The sequence below is a fragment of the Cryptotermes secundus genome, unplaced genomic scaffold (assembly GCF_002891405.2).
Source record: "Cryptotermes secundus unplaced genomic scaffold, Csec_1.0 scaffold154, whole genome shotgun sequence".
Classification (NCBI taxonomy): domain Eukaryota; kingdom Metazoa; phylum Arthropoda; class Insecta; order Blattodea; family Kalotermitidae; genus Cryptotermes; species Cryptotermes secundus.
In genome coordinates this window covers 76,220-97,782 of record NW_019727787.1, presented here as the reverse complement: position 1 = coordinate 97,782, position 21,563 = coordinate 76,220, and the positions used below count along the sequence as shown (strand labels likewise).

Below are 21,563 nucleotides of genomic sequence, written 5' to 3'. Positions count from 1 at the left end.
GGTGAATCCCAGTAAGTATTTTACTGAACATTAAATCTGCGTAGTTCTTTTCCGCCATATATTCAGTATGTCACATATATGTACAAATATTTACAATTTCATAACAAGTCTCTAATTAAGTATGTATAAGTGGTTGCTATGTGTGTTCCTATTTTAGGCGAAAGAGTCGAATCGCTTGGGTTCATGATATAAACTTGTCAAGAGAGGAACTCGGAGAGTTTTATACATTAATACCCCAACTCCTGAAGGACGAAGAACGGGTCTACATATATTTCGGGATGAATATTGATAGGTTTGATGAAATCCTGAGAGCCATCAGGCAAGATATCACTAAACAATATACCAATTGGCGGAGGCCTATTCTTGCCATGAAGTGGAGGATTTTTGAGACCCATAGAACTGAAAGAAGGAAATATAAAACACATTGTATCAGCAGCGTGTTTGCTTCATAATTTTCTACGTCTCAAAAACTGTGATGAAAAGTACAGCGAAGAACTGCTATGATTGGAGCCCTTAGAAGGAGAAATGTTCAATATCCAGCCTTTGCGTCTCCCAAGGGTGGCAAACGTTAGCTACGCCATTATAGAGCTGTTTGTTGCGTACTTCAACTAGATGACTGCCCCTGGAATTCCTGTTAGTGAACGGAACTGGTGCATAGCCTACATTAAGAATGTCCACAATTACTGTATACTTAACCCTATATAAATGTATACAAAATTTTCTACTTGCTGTCTCTGATCATTGTAACAGCCAATACCTTCCACTTTTTTTCCTTAGCACGTGAATCCTTGTATATCGGATGACGAGTATCGTACAATAAAATATTTTCTTTGACGAACCCTATTATTTGTTCCATTTGGCTACCCATGTCGTTTCATGTGCTTATAGATACTGATTGAGTGTGAGTCATGACCAGCTGGTTATCGGGTGTCAAAGATTCCCGAGTTCCCGAGTGTCGCGTCTGTGTGAGCGGCCCAGTCGGTAAACAGCCGTTTTCGTCCCGAGTGCTATATCGTCCCGAATAGTATCGCGTCTGTGTGTGGGAGCCTTTATCCGGTGCGTTGTCATGAAGAAGTCGCACTCCTTTTCCAAGCATTCCATGTTGCTTTTTCTTGATTTCCTCCTGTAATTTTCTCAGAAGGTTCCGGTAGTATTCGCCAGTGAAGTGGATGCCCTATTGCCCGCCGATACCGGAACACACTCAAATTATATTTCCTGCGGACGGCTGGTATTTGGCCTTCTTGTAATCTTGTGCTATACGTCTTATTTTCCAATGCGAAGAATTATGGTAATCCACCATGTAAGGAAGCACACTAATTTTGCAGTTTTTGTTTCATTCAGGAGGATGCTCCAGTAACTACGTGGCAACAGCTGCGTTTGTTGAGCAGGTTGACAACCATTGATAGTTTAAATGGTGGAACGCCTGTTGACCCTGGGCAAACAATCTGTTGTCAACTATGTGATAACAGTCCACATATAGTGCACTGGAAAAAGGCAAGTATGCTGATAAATGGTCGGATCTTCCTCAAGGATGGTAAACCTGCCTTAATTTATTCTCCTCCTCCACAGAATGCCAACGTTTACCTCATTGCAGCATATTCGAAATTTAGTGGGAAATTGTTTCCCGACGCACATGATTCTTCTTTATGTATAGATAAGTATGACGTGACATTTTTTTATAATTGACTTGGAATGTTCGGGTAATGTGCTTCAGCAAGAAACACTGAGAGGTAGGGTTAATATCAGGCGTGGTAACATCATAATATTACACTGTTTCGCCGATCAACAGACAACACTCAATCCTAAATCAACAGCACATTGCTGCCCAAAAAAGTCAAAGTCATGTTGTAACTGAGGGTCAGCTAGTCTGTCTGTCTTGGTGTCGAGCCCAGCTAGAGCTCATGACCAGATGATTTTTTTGTGAAAGTTGCTGTCTTGTACATTTGGGGCGTCCTCTGACGAGAGCACGGGACTATTATTTCACAGTCTTAGTCAGTCCATTGTCAGCATTGACATATTCTTACACTTAATTCTAGTCTTAATTTCTATTTCTATGTACAATATATACAAGGCCTCTATCAGTCCAGGATTTGTACAGCTGATTATGCCTCTTTTCTAATACGTAGTAATCGCTACCACGGCAGTCTAGTCACTTGAACGGATGTATGCCTGACCGCCGCCAAGTTTAAGCCTGTTATACTCGTATTTTTCTGTGGCGTGCTTCACCTTCTTCGATTTTGCGAACATTCTAATTCTCACGATTTTGTAAGAATTCTGTTTGTTACCTGCATAATTTTGTTATGTAATCATATACGTATGGGATTTTCATTGCCGTGTGCTATTCTCGGACCGTTGTGCGCCTTGGAAAATTGCCAGTGGTGTGGAGAACCTTGTTTTGCAGGCGCTGCAATTTCACTAGATGGATGTCTGCCGCAGATTCCCAGACGGTACTAGCATAAGTAATTACGGATCTAATAAGAGCTTCGTGAAGGTTCAATTTAATGATAGCGCTCAATCGCTCACTTTTGAATAGGGAATATACTCTAATGAATGTTCTGAAGGCCTTGGCCTCGGTAATTTCTATGTGTAATCTCCATGTAACTCACTTGTCGAAGATTACACCTAGATATTTTACACTATTAGAAATGGAATATTTCGTCCATTAAGAGTAAGACAGGACTCAGGCGGTCGAGACCCAGGAGAGAATTAGACCCCCCCCCGAGTCTTATCTTCATTAATTATTCTATTCCAGCTCACACCAGGTCTCCATTGAGCTGAGACCGCAATGGATTTTTCTAACAATAAAACTCTCCTTGCGATCCCTCGCATATAGACAGGTGTCGTTGGCAAAGAGGGCCCGGTGAACACCATTAGTTTGGGGGGCATCATTCATGTACACGTTGAAAAGAGTACGGGAAAGGAAAGAACCTTGTGGCAACTCTGCTTGCATTTCCCTTGGCGTTGACATTTGGACTTCAACCGAGACCCTGAATGTACGCTGACAAAGAAAGGACCCAGTAAGACTGGTCAAACAGTTGGAGAATTCCAATTTTGATAACTTATGCAAAAGCCTGATTGCCACGTGGTATCGAAGGCTTTTTCGATGTCCAAGAACACCGCAGCCGTAGACATTGTATTGTTGAAATTAAAGGCCACGTAGTCCGCCAGCCTCATACATTGCAATGTCGTGCTGTGACGTGGATTAAAACCAAACTGGCTTGCGTTGAGCAGGCCTCTTTCTTCAATATGTTTACGGAGGAATTCCATAATTGCTTTTTCGAATGATTTTCCTGTCGTGGTCAGGAGACTGATCGCATGTAAATTTTGAGGAAATTTCGGGTAATTTCCAGGTTTAGGTAAAGATTTTTGTTTTGCTTCCTTCCACGTATTTGGAAAATGAGAGAGCCAAAAACTGTGATTGAATTAATTAGTTAGGTGAACCAATGGTCGCCTTGGAAGGTGCCTGAGTCATTCATTTGATATGCCGTCAATTCCACAGGTTTTTTTTAATTTCAGAGATTTTATTAATTTGTGAACATCACATGGTCTGATCCTTTGAGGGGGGGTTGTCGTCTACGATTTCCAGCAGAGCTTGAACTGTAGCCTCCACCCTCTGTTCATGGTTTTCGTCGTACAGGTCATGTGACGTGAACTGAATTTCCAAACAGTCGGCAATTTCGTTGGCTTTTCAGAAGGATAAAACATAAGGCCAGAAGAACCATGAGTAGCAATTGGTGCCCTTGGTCCGTCTCTCTTAAGGAGAGATTTCGCAATGGGCCATATACTCTGAGGTGTGACTTCAGCGTTACCTATTTTTGTTTCCCACCGTTCAAGTGCCTTTTTACGTGTCATTCGCCTGATTGATTTGGTGACCCAATTGATTGCCGTTTTACACGCTGGATACCTGGTTTCTTGCAATAGTTTCCGAAGCCCATATTTATATTTTATCAAACGATCTAGACCAGGTGGATCGTTGTTCATGTCCGAAAGTGTAACTTTACTTTCGACAACATATATGCCGAAGCAGTAGAGGCTGCAAAGTCGCGTGCCGTTTTAATGGCTTCTACCCCCTTATTACTTTCTAGTTTACGTGATATTAAATCAGAGGCGAGGCTTTGAAACCGCTCCCATTCTGGAAAATTTTCAATGGTTTCCGAAAGATTCCTAATTTAACTTGATCCAGTATGTGGAATACTATTGGTAGGTGATCTGAGTCCAAAATATCAGAGACGATGACATCTTACATTCTGATATTTTGGTGAACCACAATGTGTAACACGTCACCATTTCCCGCAGGGGAAAAATGAGTGGGGCACTGTGGCGCTGAGATTTCGAAATCTCCGTAAACATATTGAAGAAAGAGGCTTGCTCAACGCAAGCCAGTTTGGTTTTAATCCACGTCACAGCACGACATTGCAATGTATGAGGCTGGCGGACTACGTGGCCTTTAATTTCAACAATACAATGTCTACGGCTGCGGTGTTCTTGGACATCGAAAAAGCCTTCGATACCACGTGGCAATCAGGCTTTTGCATAAGTTATCAAAATTGGAATTCTCCAACTGTTTGACCAGTCTTACTGGGTCCTTTCTTTGTCAGCGTACATTCAGGGTCTCGGTTGAAGTCCAAATGTCAACGCCAAGGGAAATGCAAGCAGAGTTGCCACAAGGTTCTTTCCTTTCCCGTACTCTTTTCAACGTGTACATGAATGATGCCCCCCAAACTAATGGTGTTCACCGGGCCCTCTTTGCCAACGACACCTGTCTATATGCGAGGGATCGCAAGGAGAGTTTTATTGTTAGAAAAATCCATTGCGGTCTCAGCTCAATGGAGACCTGGTGTGAGCTGGAATAGAATAATTAATGAAGATAAGACTCGGGGGGGGGTCTAATTCTCTCCTGGGTCTCGACCGCCTGAGTCCTGTCTTACTCTTAATGGACGAAATATTCCATTTCTAATAGTGTAAAATATCTAGGTGTAATCTTCGACAAGTGAGTTACATGGAGATTACACATAGAAATTACCGAGGCCAAGGCCTTCAGAACATTCATTAGAGTATATTCCCTATTCAAAAGTGAGCGATTGAGCGCTATCATTAAATTGAACCTTCACGAAGCTCTTATTAGATCCGTAATTACTTATGCTAGTACCGTCTGGGAATCTGCGGCAGACATCCATCTAGTGAAATTGCAGCGCCTGCAAAACAAGGTTCTCCACACCACTGGCAATTTTCCAAGGCGCACAACGGTCCGAGAATAGCACACGGCAATGAAAATCCCATACGTATATGATTACATAACAAAATTATGCAGGTAACAAACAGAATTCTTACAAAATCGTGAGAATTAGAATGTTCGCAAAATCGAAGAAGGTGAAGCACGCCACAGAAAAATACGAGTATAACAGGCTTAAACTTGGCGGCGGTCAGGCATACATCCGTTCAAGTGACTAGATTGCCGTGGTAGCGATTACTACGTATTAGAAAAGAGGCATAATCAGCTGTACAAATCCTGGACTGATAGAGGCCTTGTAATTATTGTACAGAGAAATAGTAATTAAGACTGTACTGCCGTCACAGGGGGGGGCTCGGAAGACGGTTAAATTACTTCCACGGCCGTTGCTTCATTGGCTAGATGCGCGCAGTTCACAGGGCTTGTCAGGCGGGCGCATGTGCGAAATACGGTAAGGGAGGATATCACATCAACAGAAATCCAATTCTCACCCTATGCTACCCTATATTGGTTATAGACAACCAATATACAGCTATAATCATTATGGAGAACCTACTGGTTTCGGATTCCATATTATACTTTTCTAGACTATTCTCTGGCCCTCATCTTTGCCTTTCTTTCACCCAGTTTCTGGTCGCCAGTCTCTTCTTTTCCTTATTCTACTCATCCATCTATCTCCACTAAACCTCTCTCATCCCCTGCTTATATATATATATATCTTTACACATCCCTGCAGCGATCTTCCCTGCATCTAGACACACCCTTTGCAGTCCCTATATTACACATGTCTACCTCTACATCCCTCCGATGAGTCACTCTTACGCCCTGTACGCTTGTCGTAACCTTCCTAACTCATGTCCCATTAGAAGGTTTACACTTTAATAATATCACAATTAAATAGCATGGCGATAAGAGTAGTTCCACTTACTTAGCGTTGAGACTGCAGACGGAAGGCGTTGCGCGGCATCCATTCAGTCGATGCTTCCCCCTGCATAGCCTTCGGCTACAAGTGCCCAAATTTACTGTTTGAATTGTCCCGATACTAATTTACTCCACGGGTTATTTACTTTTATTTTTGCTAACTCATTACTTTTCCTGAGGGTGCAAGTCCGCCTACAATGACGTTTTGTTCCAAGGTCGCTGTCTCTCGTTGGTTGGCATCCTTAGGAGTGGACACGCCCCCTTACGGCTAGTCCTGTTGGCTAAGCACTTTTACCTCCAAACTTTCCCCCATCACTCAAGTGTAGATTTTGTAGAGCTAGCATTTCGGTATACCTTCAACGTCATTATGCTGACAGGACATTTCCGCGTCACGGGCCGTCTAGCTCGATACGTAGAAATTATTTGAAGTTTCTTAACCCTTCTCTACATTGTCTTTCATACGTCTTACTAGTATTTCCCAAAATACTTGTTCTATTCTAGGCAACATTTTCGCCTAAAATAAAAAAAGAAATTAAATACTCTTTTAACATGTTACCGGGGGTCAGTCTTCAGGGCACAACAAGGACTAGAATTAAATTGTAAATGTATGTCAATACTGACAATGGACTGATTAAGACTGACAAATGACAGACCCGATCTCTCGTCAGAGATGGCGTCCCAAATGGAAAGAACAGAAACTTTCACAAAGAAGAAAGCATCTGGTCATGAGCCCCAGCTGTGGCTCGACACAAAGACAGATAGCCTGAATGACCGTCAGTTGCAACATGATTTTGACTTGACTTGACGCAATCGTGAGTGACAACATCAGCCAGTCAGCCGTCACGCCTAGTCCAGAGCGATCGGTCTTCGGAGTCATCGGCACTTCACTGCGTCAGGGATGGCTGCCTCGGCTCTCCGGCGGTCATGCCCGACTCACTGGGCAACGGGCGCAACTGCAGCCACTCCAGCGACCGCGCTCCACGACCAGACGTCTTCCAGCAACCATGCTCTGCGACCAGACAACTCCCGGCAACTTCCGCACTGCGACCAGACAACTAACTCAACTGCCGCAACATTAGCCAACACACCGTAGCCAACATCTACCGTATTTACGCATGTATAGGCCGCGTGCGTGTATAGGCCGCAGCACAATTTCCAGACAGAAATTATAGAAAAAATAATTTTCTTGGAATATTATTTCAGGAGTAGAAATTATTTCGAAATTTGACAACGTTTAACGTTCCTGAGTTCGCAACTAGCGAAAATAACGGTACCGCTCGGAACAAAGGCATTGCGGGGGAGAGTTATAACCTTTTCGCCTTTACTTGACTTGCCTGGTTAGTTCTGAGTGAAACATGGGTCGAGTAAGAGCAGGTTATACGTCTAAATTTAAACTTCAAGTGGTGCGTTACGCACAAGAACACGGAAATCGAGCAGCAGGGAGAAAATTCGACGTTGACGAAAAAAATGTGCGAAGATGGATACTAACGAAAGATGCCCTTGAAAAAACGTCACAAAATCGACAATCTTTCCGCGGAAAGAAAGCTAAATTTCCAGAACTTGAAAATAAACTTTTGCGATACGTGCGTAATACACGGGCGGATGTATTTTCAGTGTCTGTGGAAATGTTTCAATTTGAAGGCCTCAAAGTAGCGGACAGAATGAAAATTCCTCGTATTGAATTTAAGGGAAGTTTTGGATGGGCGAGGCGCTTTATGGCCCGACATGATCTTGTAATTCGGCGACGGACGTCAATAGCGCAGCGCCTTCCCGACACATACCAGGAGAAACTGCTTGCATTTCAAAAACATGTCCTGAAATTAAGAAAGACGCACAACTACACCATGGGAGCTATTGGAAATGTTGATGAAACTCCTGTGTTCTTTGAAATGCCGGGTGAAAGTACAGTGAACAAAGCAGGCGAAAAAAAAATGCATGTGCGGACTGCAGGAGCAGAAAAGCAGCGGTGTACCGTAATGCTTGGTATCACTGCTGATGGAAACAAACTACCACCATTTGTAATCTTCAAACGCAAAATATTGCCGACAAAGCTTCCACCGGGAATTTTCGTGAGAGTTCAAGAAAAAGGATGGATGACAGAAGAGCTCTATCTGGATTGGTTGAAATCAGTGTGGTTTCGGCGCCCAGGCGCACTTTTACGTCAGCGGTCAATGTTAGTGGTTGACAGTTTTCGAAGCCATTTAACTGAAAATGTGAAAGTGAAGATGAGGCAGGAGAAAAGTGATATGGTTGTGATACCAGGGGGGATGACTGGCATGTTACAACCACTTGACGTGTCAATAAACCGTCCTTTCAAGTCTCATTTGCAGCGCTTTTACCGGGACTGGAGATGCGGTTCCACGGAGATGACGCTGACTGGACGACTGAAGAAACCTTCATTAAGTCAAATGTGTGAGTGGATTGTGGCTGCATGGAACACCATACCAGAAGAAGTTGTTTCCAAAAGTTTTAAAGTCCCATCCATTTCCAACGCAATGGACGGGACTGAAGATGACGCTGTATGGCTGACATCACCTGACAGCGACACTTCGAGCGAGAGCGACATCGACAGTAACGAGTCATGTGATGAACAGTAATATGGTTCAATTACCGTGGACCAACTTCAGAAAGTGTCGCATAATTTATTCATGCGATGCGAAGCATGTTTGCAAGCAGAAGAGGGTCACTTTCAGCACCTGTTATAAAGCACGGTAAGTTTGTGTTATCTTTTTACAGTATTCTTATAAATGTGTGCATGTACAGAAATTGATGTAAGGGTATCAGCGACACGACTGCACTCTTGCTAGCGGGGAGGGGCACAGTAGTCACGGATAAAGGTTCCATCCGCTCTACGCTGCTGCCCCGGTTTCCTCGATCTTTGAACACCCTGTATTACTAATTATGAATATCATTTTTTTAAATGAAGTGTGATTTCGAATATAAGCCGCACCCCAGTTTTCCTCTTGAATTTTTGGCAAAAAATGTGCGGCCTATACATGCGTAAATACGGTATTTCTACCGTCGCACGCAGCCCTACGTCACCAGCCAGACAGACCAGCCGAACGGCCGTGAAACTATCTACCAAGTGGAACAAACGGCCCTGTTCAGGTCCCACAAACTTTCAGAAGTGGTTGTCTGTTGCAGTATCGAAAAATCCCAACACAGGGTTCAGTGTGTGTAGTACTTTTTGGATATTTTATTTACTTATTTTATTTTTGGTATATTATTATGGGTGTATTCCTTCTAATAATGTATTTAACTATTTTAATATTTTTTGTTATTCTGTTTTATTATTATTATTGGTGTATTCCTTCTCATAATTTATTTACGTATTTTATTATTTTCGTATCATTATTATTCTGTTTTATTATCATTGATGTATTCCTTCTCTTCTATTTGCTCCATATTACTCTGTCCAGTACTGAAATGGTGAACATGAATCTAAGATTTCCAATAATCATTGCATTTTCTTAAGATATGTTATTAATTTTGCCAAATAATCCTGTCCAGTGCTGTAATGAAAGATGAATATCAGATTTCTAGTAATCCTTAAGGTATGTTATTATATTTGCCATTTACTCTTGTCCAGTACTGATTTCCAATATTCTGTATGATCTGTTACTTTTCCCATAGGGTGTTATGGTAGCATCCTATTTTATGGATCGTGCTATCGGGGCTGCTGGTCTATTTTATTTAGTTAGGGAATCTGCGTAGAGATGACAGAAGCAATGTATTCGTGACCGCACCGCGGCCATAGTGCCCACCAATAACGAAGTGTTCCTCTGGGGTGGTTATATGCAGTTATATGTATCCGGCCAAAGTGTATTGTGTTATGTATGTTGCTTACTGATTGTCAGAAGTGGTGCTGCTACGTTTTGGAGTGTGATTACCATTCTGTGCATAGATGAATTTAAAAGAACAGTGTTTTAAAGTAATATTCATAGGCAATGTAGCTTCGGTGCAACGTAATTGTTTTGATATATTAAATATTAATATAAAATAAAACCTTTAGAGCCTGGTAAGTCGCTATTGATTTTGGTTTTGACTTTCATGTTGACAGAACATCTGTTATCGGGACTGATGATCGTATTACGATATTGTTAGCATGTAGTTTTAGTCAGCACTATGAGCGTGAGTTGTACAGTTTGGTCTATAAATCCATTTGCATAACTTGAAGCGCAACAACAGATTCCTTATTCAGTACAGAAAGGTTCGAGGGTCAAAATATCTAATAAAACATGTAATTATTATTATTGTTTGCATCCTGTTGTGTGCTGTGATTTGTGATACTCTGACCGTCAACACAACAAATATTTCAAAATAAACAATCGAGTTGTTTACATTGCTTTTTATGTCACCACAACATCCGACAAATACCAGAATTTTACGTTGTAACGAGGAAATAATTTTTAAAAATTTTAAATATTTACTTAATTTTAGTAATAATTACATTCATAATGATTATAATGAATTAAGTCTAATATGGTTCTATATTAGGATATTTCAATAACATGAGACATATTTAAGTAAATTGCCAGAGAATGGCCCAAAATATGGACCAAAACGTGTAACAGTTATTAAATGAAACCAATGTAAACAACTTGATTGCTTACTTTGAAATATTTGTTATGTTGAGGGCCAGAGTATCACACATTAAACATGTAAACTTTCATGACCTGTCATATGGCACTGCACTGCATTTCTGTGCAGTGGGGCTGTAATGTGTACTGCAGTAGGTGAGGTTTATAGATGCTTATAGTTAATATTAGCAGCAGTACATTATTTGAAATGACTTGATTGCTTTGAGAAATTATCACCTTTAGTATTATATTAATGCACATAAAATTCTTATAATATGTCATCTGAGTAATATTGTAGTTGCACACACTGCCACTAAGAAGAACTGAATATGTCCCGTGATATATGATTTTGAAATTAAGTGAGATGTGGGGACATAAGACCTAATGCCATTCCTATTAAGTGACCCAGCATTGAGTACCTGTTTGGCAACTTTATTCTAACACATAGTTACTGTTAGACATGGAATGCATTTTCAAGTTCCTTGTCCTAGTCAAGAGTACATTTTACTAAATACATCACCTTAACTTGACAGTACTTGGGAAATAAGATTTGCAGTTTTTACACTTGGATATATGTTTTCTAGTTTTAACAGATTTGGGGGAATCATATATTTTCCCATGTCCTCCTAAAAACTTAAAGATTGAAGAAAACTATAATAAGATGAGAAATGTATGTAGAATTTTAGTTTTAATTACAAGAGAAGACACAATTTGGGAGTCCTCAACATAGATGAGAAAATAATACTAAAATAGATCTTTGGGTGGTAGAATGGTAGTAAATTGCATTTCTTGCACATTATGGTTTGGGTTATTGGGGTAATATGCACTACAAATTTAAATTCGTCAGAGATCCACACATCTAAATTCTATCTTAAATTGTAGCAGAACATTCATCGAGGGAAGAAATGTATGGCCATTGAATTTTGATCAGATAAGAAAAAGGCAAATTATTTAAGGTAAATAGGATTTCATATCAATCCAAATTTGGGCATATAACCTTAATTACTTTAATGTAAGTGAAACGAAATAGATTTTTTGGGAACCGATGAAATTAGTGCATCAATCACCAAATTAAGTCGAGTATGTCATTCGGATTCTTTCACTCGGGCAAGATGGAGGTCAGATTTTACATTTAGTTGTATGAGTGCTTCACAAGTAAATTGAAAATAGGAGACTGGGGTACATTGTTAGCATCCTTTTCAAAATTCTGTGCTTGGTGTTAGCAGAAGTGATAACTTTTAGGGGGGTATTATGAGGACCAATGCTACTTTTAGATTTAATTAGCAGTGGTTGAGGTCTCTTAAGCTAAATTTGCTGGGTTTTGTTTATAAAGAGTAACACAAGTTTATAATGTCCTCTTGTCTTCCAGATCAGCCATGTAGGAGAACATCCTTCATTCAAGTACTTAAAATTGAGTAGAGACACCTTTATTCACATATGTTTGGTCTAAACACACTGTAAATTTCAGTGATGAGTTCAGATGTGTCAAGTGTCATTCAACTTTAAATTCTAAATCCTCAAGTTAGTAGTACCTCAGGGCGCGCCATAGCTCAAGCGGTAAGTCGCTGGCTTCCCACTGCGGCGGCCCGGGTTCGATCCCAGGTCTGGTCAAGTGGGATTTGTGGCAGACAAAGTGGCACTGGTGCAGGTTTTCTTTGAGTACTTCAGTTTCCCCTGTCAATCTTAATTCCACCAATTGCTCCACAATCACCCTCACCTATCATCTGAGGCAGGTACAATAGGCCAGAAGTGGCCGCAGTACAAGGGACTTAATCCCACCCCACTAGCAATACAAGAAAATAGTAGTACCTCATAATCATTCTGTTAACATGCCTGGGACAGAGTCATTTGCCCACCTTAATTGAGCTAACCCATCAAATGCACCTGTGAAAGTAGAACCAGCTTAAATCTTTATAGGTATTCCTTACCTTGGAATCCTGTTGGCGCCCAGGCAAACCCAATCATTAATTTCTGGGTTCTGCCTCAAGAACTGCAGTAGTTAATCCCAAAATCAGAAATTACCGATAAGCACAACAAATCCTGCATACTACAATCTTATATTGAGAGGCACTTAGCAAAAATGATTATCAGCTGTTAACAGTTTCAAAGTGTGATCATGTGTCTCTTGGTCTAGCAGTTCTCAAACTTTATTATGCTACCCCACAAATCTCTCCATGTATCCAGACTTCTGGTCTTTATGCTTGTATTTTGAAAGTTAACTTTCCTTTTGAAAGGAAAGGTTGCAAGTGTAACTGTTTCTCAGCTGTGTAATTGGACAATGAAATAGAGCAGGACATCACACAAGATCATAATTGGCAAACAGAATCAGCCATTATGCATCATTTAGCAAACAATTTTTCCATGGTAAAATGGTAGAAAGATAATGCTATTTCTGTAACAGCCCAAGAAGTTGCATAGGGTTGTGTGACATCTAGGCTTCCACATTTTCTGGACAACCGGCTCACAGATGGTTGTGAGGTTCTATTACAACATTTCTGTTAGGGGCAGAGTCAACTCCAGGGCCATAGTGTGGCTCAAAGGATTATGTAAATTGAAAAATATCCAATAATCTTATCAGGAATCAAACCTGGCACCTTCAGGCTTGTAGCGTAGTGCCTCAACCAACTACACTACCGCATGCCCCAAAACGTTCACATACCTCCAAGAATTCACAGAAAACAGTTTGGAAACTGCTCAACTAAAAATTGTGCGGTATGGCCATACAATTTAGAGACCATGTTGATCAAGCAAGGTAGCAAGGTTTGTGATATGGCTAGTATACATTCATAGAATCCAAAACCGATGTAGGGATGAGGTTATGTTGCCAACATTTTTAATTTCCAGTTTACCAGTCTTCTTTTTAAGAAGTAATGGGGCATTAATTTTTCATACTGTACTGTGTATGTTCCCCAGGCCAGCTTACTTCCAGGGCATATTTTTACCTGTTCTGAATTTGTAGATGTTGTTATGGCCAAACTGCTGATAATCACTGCTTATAAGAATGATAATTTGGTGGATTAAGGTGATTGTGTAGGTAAATATAAGTAGTCATCATATTGTAAAGGTTTTCCAGTATTATTAAATAGACATTTCATATTCATAAGCTCAGTGGTGAAATGTAGTTTGTTGGAACCGGCAACCATCATGATGATTGAGGAAGTGGAGGAATACTATTAAGAGGGATCTTAGGAATCTGTAAATTGTGAAGCTAGGAGGTGGATTGAACTTACTATAGATCATGTTCATTGGTAGAATTTGGTATTAACCGTTGCTATCATTGGGCTCTGCAGCCAGTGAATTGGTGAATTCCAAAACTCTGTTTAGGTGTTGTGATGCTATGAATATTACATTATCCTAAAAAGAATTGCAGTGTCATTAGTTACATATTAGTGGTTTGCTAAAGAATCCATCAAATTTTGTAGTACTTATACATTCATCTTTTGCAGGTCTCAAGAGTCCTATGCAACAGTATACTGATGAATTCTGAGAGCTGGTTTCACTGTTGTAACATGAAATGTGTGAGGATAGATTTTAAAATGTGAATGAACTTGTGACAAAAGTTTAAAAGGACCACTGGTCACTTGTACGATCTGAAGTGCAGTGTAGACATGCCAAAATCATTTTGGAGTGAGAGATAAATCTCAATGTTCTTTGTCAGTGCCTTGGCCGCTGTGTTGGTGGAAGTCAGAGGCAATGCCGGTAGATTGGATTGGTCCATTTTGGGCAACATGGACACAAACACAACATTTATACCAATGATACCATCACCATCACCATCATCATCATCTTCTGCCACAATGGGAGTTGCTGATGACACAGATGTCACAAAATTACATGAGGGATCTGAAGCTTGGCCTAATGCGCCACACAATGTGTCATTTCTTCCAGCATTATTTGTTTCATACTGTACAGAGTGGAAACCAGTCAATCATGTTTACTTTCAACTGGCGAACACTTTCTTCTTCCTCTCCTACCTTGCCCCAAATGGCATGTATGGAATTTTGTACCTGAGGTGCACACTTCTTGTGGGATGTGCATTTTTTGCCCTGTGGGGATGGGCAGTGTTATGCTGCTTCGATGCCTTCCTGTGGAATGCTACTTTTGTGGGTATCAATTTCATCCATGTGTGTATTCTTCTCTACTACCTACGGCCTGTTAAGTTCACGAAAGAAGTTGAGGAGGTGAGTACTGGCCTTAGTTTTTGCTTACACATTCTATTAAGTGATTTATTTGGAAGTTTCATTGCCAGTCCAGAAGATGCTGGTTATATGCAGATTACCAGACTTTGCACATTGTTGGACATCGTTCATCATTTGACAGTATTTCAGGTGTTTAGTCTAATTCCAGCTTCAGTTGATTTGTTACTGTTAAAATATCAGGGTACCTTTAGCAGCAGGATAAAATCCTGAACTTGTAAACCAGTAGATCACTATTTAAACCTGATTTTGCTACTAACAAAAGAAATCGTCATTAACATAAGGGTTTCGTTGTCAATAATATACCAGTTGTCAGTTTAATGATGACCTAGTAACTCTGTCACTAACTATCACTAATTTTCACCTGTTGACAAATCACTACACACTGTGTGTTCTCAGTTTGCTTTCACTAGTCATTTTCTGGTAACAGATGTTAACAGTGAAGATTCTCCAACTTCTGTGCTCACTTTGTTTCTGTCCAGTTAATATCCTGCAACTGAACTCTTGTCAGCTGTCATTTCAACTATAGCACCATCTGTTTTGAGCCTCTCTTGCAGCGGTCAACTCAACAGTGAACCCTCACCTAACTCAGCTGACCTGGGGGTCCTCATTATATAACCTCGGGGCGGACCCAACAGAAACACAACCTCCAACAGTTCTCCTATTTTTATGGGCGGTTGCCTAGTGATAGCCCAGATATTGTTTCCATGGGAACGTGTTTACCAAGCCGTTCCTCAGATACAGCCAATTGTTTTTTGCTTATTGCATAGCAACGGTTGTACTCATTTGTTTCGAGATCTTTGCCCAGCAACACATCGGTATGGTGTAAAGAATATACTGTTGTCACACTCTGCAGAATCATTTGCTTGGTACCTTTATACAGGGATATTTTTAAAGCCACTGACCGAGTTCATGGCACTTCACCGTGACTTGTGCATTGCTGGCCGTGAAGCGCATGCAAATTTTCCTGTTGAATCAGCATGATTGACGGCCGATAACGTTTGGAATGAATGAAAATAATTAGCTTGTAGATCTCTACACAGCATTATGTTACACGATGGTCATTGCAGTTCAAGCATTGGAGTTTATGATTTTTCAGCATTAAGTAGTAGTTATCAGTGCCATGAACAAAATATTCCCTGTTAACAGTCAGCAGTGTGGCTTGACATGGTTTGCTATACTTTAGAGCAACTTGTATATTTTTATGACACCTACTTGAAATACGGATCTGCTGGAAAGTGTCTGGAAAAAATTCAGTATGATATTTTGCAATGAAAGGGTTCCCAGCAGACAGACAATTCATAATTTTGTGAATAAACTTAGAAAAACGGGACTCTTAATAGACAAGAAAACAAAACATGAGCATCGAGTGCTTACTGAAGAGAAGTAGGGGCCAGACTTGACTATTCACCTAGAAAATCACTGAAATGTCTAGCTCAAGAGATTGGAGTGTCAAAGTGTAGTGCAAGAACGGCAAGACATTTGCTGAAGTTTAGACCCTATGAAACAAGAGTAATCCACGCATTGTAGCCAAGCGTTTCATCTAGAAGGGTTCGTTTTTGCAGTTGGTTTCTGCAGTCTGTTGTCAAAGGTGAGATCAATCTGCAATTGACATTCTTTTCTGATGAATCATAGTTTCACTTATAGGGATACATAAATATGCAAAATAATCGCTAATGGAGTTCACAGAATCGACATCTAACTCACGAAGCCCCACTCAGTTCAGCGAAAGTTGGTGTTTGGTGTGCATTCAGTACAAGAAGGATTGTTAGACCTGTGTTTTCTTAACGAAACATTTAATTGTGAAAGATATGTAAAGGTCATTCTCTGGCATTTCTTTCCATAGTTAACAGAAGAAAAAAGACAGCAAGACTCAGCTACTGTCCACACTGCACGTTTGTGCAGGCTTTGTTAGATGTCTTCGGGAACAGAATTAGCAGCAATGGTATTTGGCCAGCTCATTCACTCAATCCTAATCCTTGTGAGTTTCTCTTCTGGGGTTGTTTGAAGGATAGAGTTCACAGCAGTAACCCCCGAAAGAAAGAACCAAGAGAAAATTTTCATAGAGAAATTGCAAATATTCCTGCAGAACATCTTCAAAAGTTAAATCAGAACCTCTTCTGTCTTTGCAAGGAATGTCTATGTGTTGCAGGAAGGAATTTTCAACTCCTCCTGTGATCTGTGGACAAAAGTAAGAACTTTGCTTCATTCCAAATATTATCGGCATGCTAAGTCATCGGAAAAATTCACGTGTGCTTCGCAGCTGGCTTAGCATCAGTCGCATTGAAGCGCAGAGCAATAAACACGTTAAGTTTATTAAAAAATACCCATAGAATAACATGAGGAGAGAGACACTTTTGTCTAAGATAAACATAAATGTAATGAAGTGCAGTATTGTGCATGGATATGCCATCTTTTAATATGCAATTTCCATGCAAAAGAAAACTAGCCTCAAAGTACCATACAGAATTATTGCATACATTCGTATACATGCCTATTCAGTTCAGTAGCCAAGAAATACTTAATAACATAGCTTCATAGAAGTAATATGATGGTGATTGAGACATAGAACAGGAACATTGTTGGGGGATAGATAATTAATTGCCACCATTACTGGTTAAATTAATAACTCGTGGTTACTGTGCATCTTTAAATGAAGGCATGGAGAATAGAGAATATATTATTGTACAGTGCTATACTGCGATAATTAAAAGAATTATATGAGCAGTCCCAGCTGTTAGATATAGTTGCATTCCAGGAGAGAGTTCCTAAAGTGAAATTTTGTAGCAATTCATTATGTTTCCCATAATAAGGGCAATATTATAATTTATTATATTATATGTACATGTATATTAATGACCAGAAAATGATAAAAAAGTAAAAATCACCAATTTCATTGGTTGGAACTAAACATATAGACACTGCAATCATATAGCCTGGACCTGAATCTGCCATATGATGGACACAGGGCGCAGAGTTTGAGCATGCACACCATAAGAATATTCCAAATTTCAGCAGTAAGTTTATCACATTATACGTCTGTATAATAATATACATATAATGTAATATAATATCTACCTCTTTAGATAAGAAAGAAGAAGCTTACTTTACTACCTCAAGAATCCTAAATTTTTCCTTGGGTACTGTTGCCACAGTTGATACAGATAAATTAAACTTCTTATAGATAACACAACTTTGTATGTCAGTATCATGAAGTTTCATTATTTGAGCCTTCATTTCCAATTTCATAGATTTTGTACAGCGTCTTTTGTTGGTGGGATCATAATTTGTGAAATTTCTCCCGTTATCAGTCATAATTGATAGGGTATAAGTCACAAGCTTATTAAGGAAGCCGCAGAATCTTATTCAAGATGCACCAGATGCATAAGGCCTGGGAAATGTCTGGTGTGTTACAAAGCTGCAAAATCTTATATACTCGTAAATTTCCCATCAGATGCGTAAGGTAAACTGTCTAGGCATCATTGCGTTCATTTGTTTCTGTTTAAATTTGCACATTTTTTTTTGGAAGGCATATTGGATGAGTAGGTTCTTGTTTGAATGATGAACCAGGCCAAGGGTGTGCATAACATTAAAGAATATTATGTGAGAGAAATTTCATAGTGCAAATTGTCGTAAAGGGATGATCATAAATAAAAGCATGACCTATCCCCACTCCAGATATTGTCTCAAAACAGATAAGAATTTTATACTCCCCTGAAGGGTAACAAATTTAGTAACATATTGTAGTATGTAGACCTGTTGCTGGGCAACGACCACGAAATAAGAAAATATACAAGATCAGTTGCTGAATAACAGCTCCACAAACAAACATGTTCCCATAGTAATGATTGAACTATAACAATGAGGAACGGTTTCTTCTATGTGGTCCGTGCCAAGGAGTTATAAAGGGAACAAGTTTAGAGTTTAGTCTCTCTCTGAGCCCATGTGGAGGCGGGGTCGAATACCTCCACCGTGACCCTGCGAGTCGTAAGAGGTGATGAAAAGGGAAGTTTCAAATCTGAGACAGTAAAATATGGTTGTGAGTCCGAAGGGACTTGGACCCGATAAAGACTGTGCTGACAAGGCCAGCAACATATACCAAATATAGACCCATCCTCCCGTTAGTGAGGGCGACCCACAAAAACAAGACCGTAACTGTCAAACAGTAATAACATAGATTTACTGACTGACTGGCTGAATGACTGTCAGTTGCAATGTTACTTTCACTTTGAGTTTAGATAGTAGAAATAGGGAAAAATCTGCTGTACTGAGCCTGGACTGACAGGCCCTGTATATATTGTATATAGATTTTAACTCGTTTAACATGTAACATGGGGGCACGTGGTAGCGTAGTTGCACTACGCTACTATGCTACAAGTCAGAAGGTATGGGGTTTAAGTCCCGGTGAGATAATTGGATTTTTTTCCATTGACCTGATCCTTCCGGCCACACTATGGCCTCTAACAGAAATGAGTACCAGGAATGTTGTTGGAATGTTCTTGGGTGTAAAGGGCGGCCGGTGCATAGGGCTGACAACCTTGCCGCAATCTATGAACCGATTGTCTGGAAAATGTGTTAACCGCAATATTTCACAACCCTATGGGCCTCCACCGCCTATTACAAGGATACTTTTACTTACTTTTTTTTTATTGCTAGTGGGGTGGAACTAAGTCCCTTGTACTGTGACCACTTCTGGCCTATTGTACCAGCCCCAGATGATAGGTGAGGGTGATTGTGGAGCAGTTGGTGGAATGAATATTGGCAGGGGAAACTGAAGTACTTGGATAAAACCTGCCCCAGTGCCACTTTGTCCACCACAAATCCCACTTCACCTGACCCGAGATCGAACCCGGACTTCCATGGTGGGAAGCCAGCGACCAACGGCTTGAACTATGGCGTGGTACTTTTTTTTTTTTACTTAACATGTGATGTGTAAACATCTATTACATAATGACAAATGACTTACTACTGCAGACATTGACTCTGACAAAAGACAGACCTGTTTTCAGAGAGGGCGCCCATAATAAGTCTGTAACTGTCAATGAGTAATGAATACCAAAACTGGCTGGCTGGCTGACTGACCGACCGTCAGTCCGTCCATCAGTCGTAGTGTGACTTTGACTTTGAGTTTAGCAAGTTCCTGGAGAGAGCGTGTTCCATGTATTATAATGATCCCAGGAACTGGGACACCTGTTGGTCTGCTGACTGACTGTCAGTCGTATTTTGACTTGAGTTTAGCCAGTACTTGACGGCGGTCAAGCATATGACCATTTAAGTGTCTAGACTGCTGTTGTAGCAGGAGCTACTAATGATAGGGTATGATCTGCTGTGCTGACCCTGGACTGACAGAGGCCCTGTATATGTTGTGTATACATAGAGTTAATATTATGTAAAATGTCAATTGTACATAGTGACAACAGACTAATTACTGCTGACTGTGAGTCTGGCAAATGACAGACCTATTCTTGTAATAGAGAACACCCCACATCAACAAGCCTGCAACTGTCTGACAGTAATAAAGATCGGGTCTTAAGCCCCAGATAAGTGCTTTATTCCAAAATAGACTGGCCGACTGACTGTCGGTCTTAAGATAACTTTGACTTTGAGTTTAGCCAATAATCCCATGTGGAGGCTGGGTCGACTACCTCCATCATTGTCCTGAGAGTCGTAGGAGGTGACCAAAAGCGAAGTCTCGAATTTGGGACAGTAAAATTTGGTCGCGAGTCCCACGGGACTTGATTCAAAGAATGACAACGCTGGCGAGGGCCAGCAGCATTTGTAAATGACACACCTGTCCTCTCATCAGAGAGAGTTCCCCACATCAAGAAACCCCCGACAGAAATAAAAATCTGGTCGTAAGCCCCAGATGGTTGCTGTATTCCAAGACAGTCTGGCCGATTGACTGTCAGTCATAACATGAGACTCAGTTTAGCCAGATGTGGGATATTCAACAGTTGTAAAGGCCTTAGCAGAGGACGTTAGGATACGTTACCAGGAAACGACTGATGAAGACATAGAAGACTTTATGTGTGTTGTAGTTACAGTGATCTTTAGTATCTAAACAATTGAGTCTGTTATTTTGTTTGTACTTACGAGTTGTGTGTATAAGTGGTAAGTAAATCGAGTCACAAATCTAAATCCCGTGGATAGTCATTCATACACGTGATAATATTGTCACGTGTTGGGTGTATAACGCGACAAATAACTTCACGCCTTGTTGGTTATAGCGAATTTATTCCACTCGCTCTTACAATCACACAATTTACAATCTGACAATTACTGCTATCTGCAGTATCACCAATACTACACTACAAATGCCAGAATACAATTGACTGGTTGCTGGCTAACTCGGAACTGACTCGGAACTAACTCGTAGGTAGCTGCCTTGAGAACTAACTGTGAATAGCCTTCGCTGCTCCTTATGTAGCCTCATTCCGGACAATACAGAAAACGGCCACGTAATAGGCACCACTGTTGTCTGGTGCCGTTGTGCTAGGAACGCTGTGTACAGCTGTTACTACCGTCGTCTCTCACAACCACTGTTTACCCGCGCTGCCTAGCAACTGCGGTATCCCTTGGTGATGTCACCGCTGTTGACTCGCGTTGCATAGCTACCAGGATGCTGGGACTTGGCTA

At 40.6% G+C, this 21,563-nt stretch overlaps 1 protein-coding gene across 1 annotated transcript in view; it reads left to right on the top strand.

Moving 5' to 3' along the window:
- The first annotated feature begins 9,917 nt into the window (after positions 1 to 9,917).
- Positions 9,918 to 21,563, top strand: part of LOC111864945 (blood vessel epicardial substance-like) — a 69,980-nt gene continuing 58,334 nt past the window's right edge. Inside the window, exons 1-2 of the mRNA XM_023852582.2 lie at positions 9,918 to 10,169; positions 14,178 to 14,912. Of these exons, the coding sequence (XP_023708350.1) occupies positions 14,376 to 14,912 (537 nt within the window). The 5' untranslated portion in view covers positions 9,918 to 10,169; positions 14,178 to 14,375. The remainder of the gene's footprint in view (positions 10,170 to 14,177; positions 14,913 to 21,563) is intronic.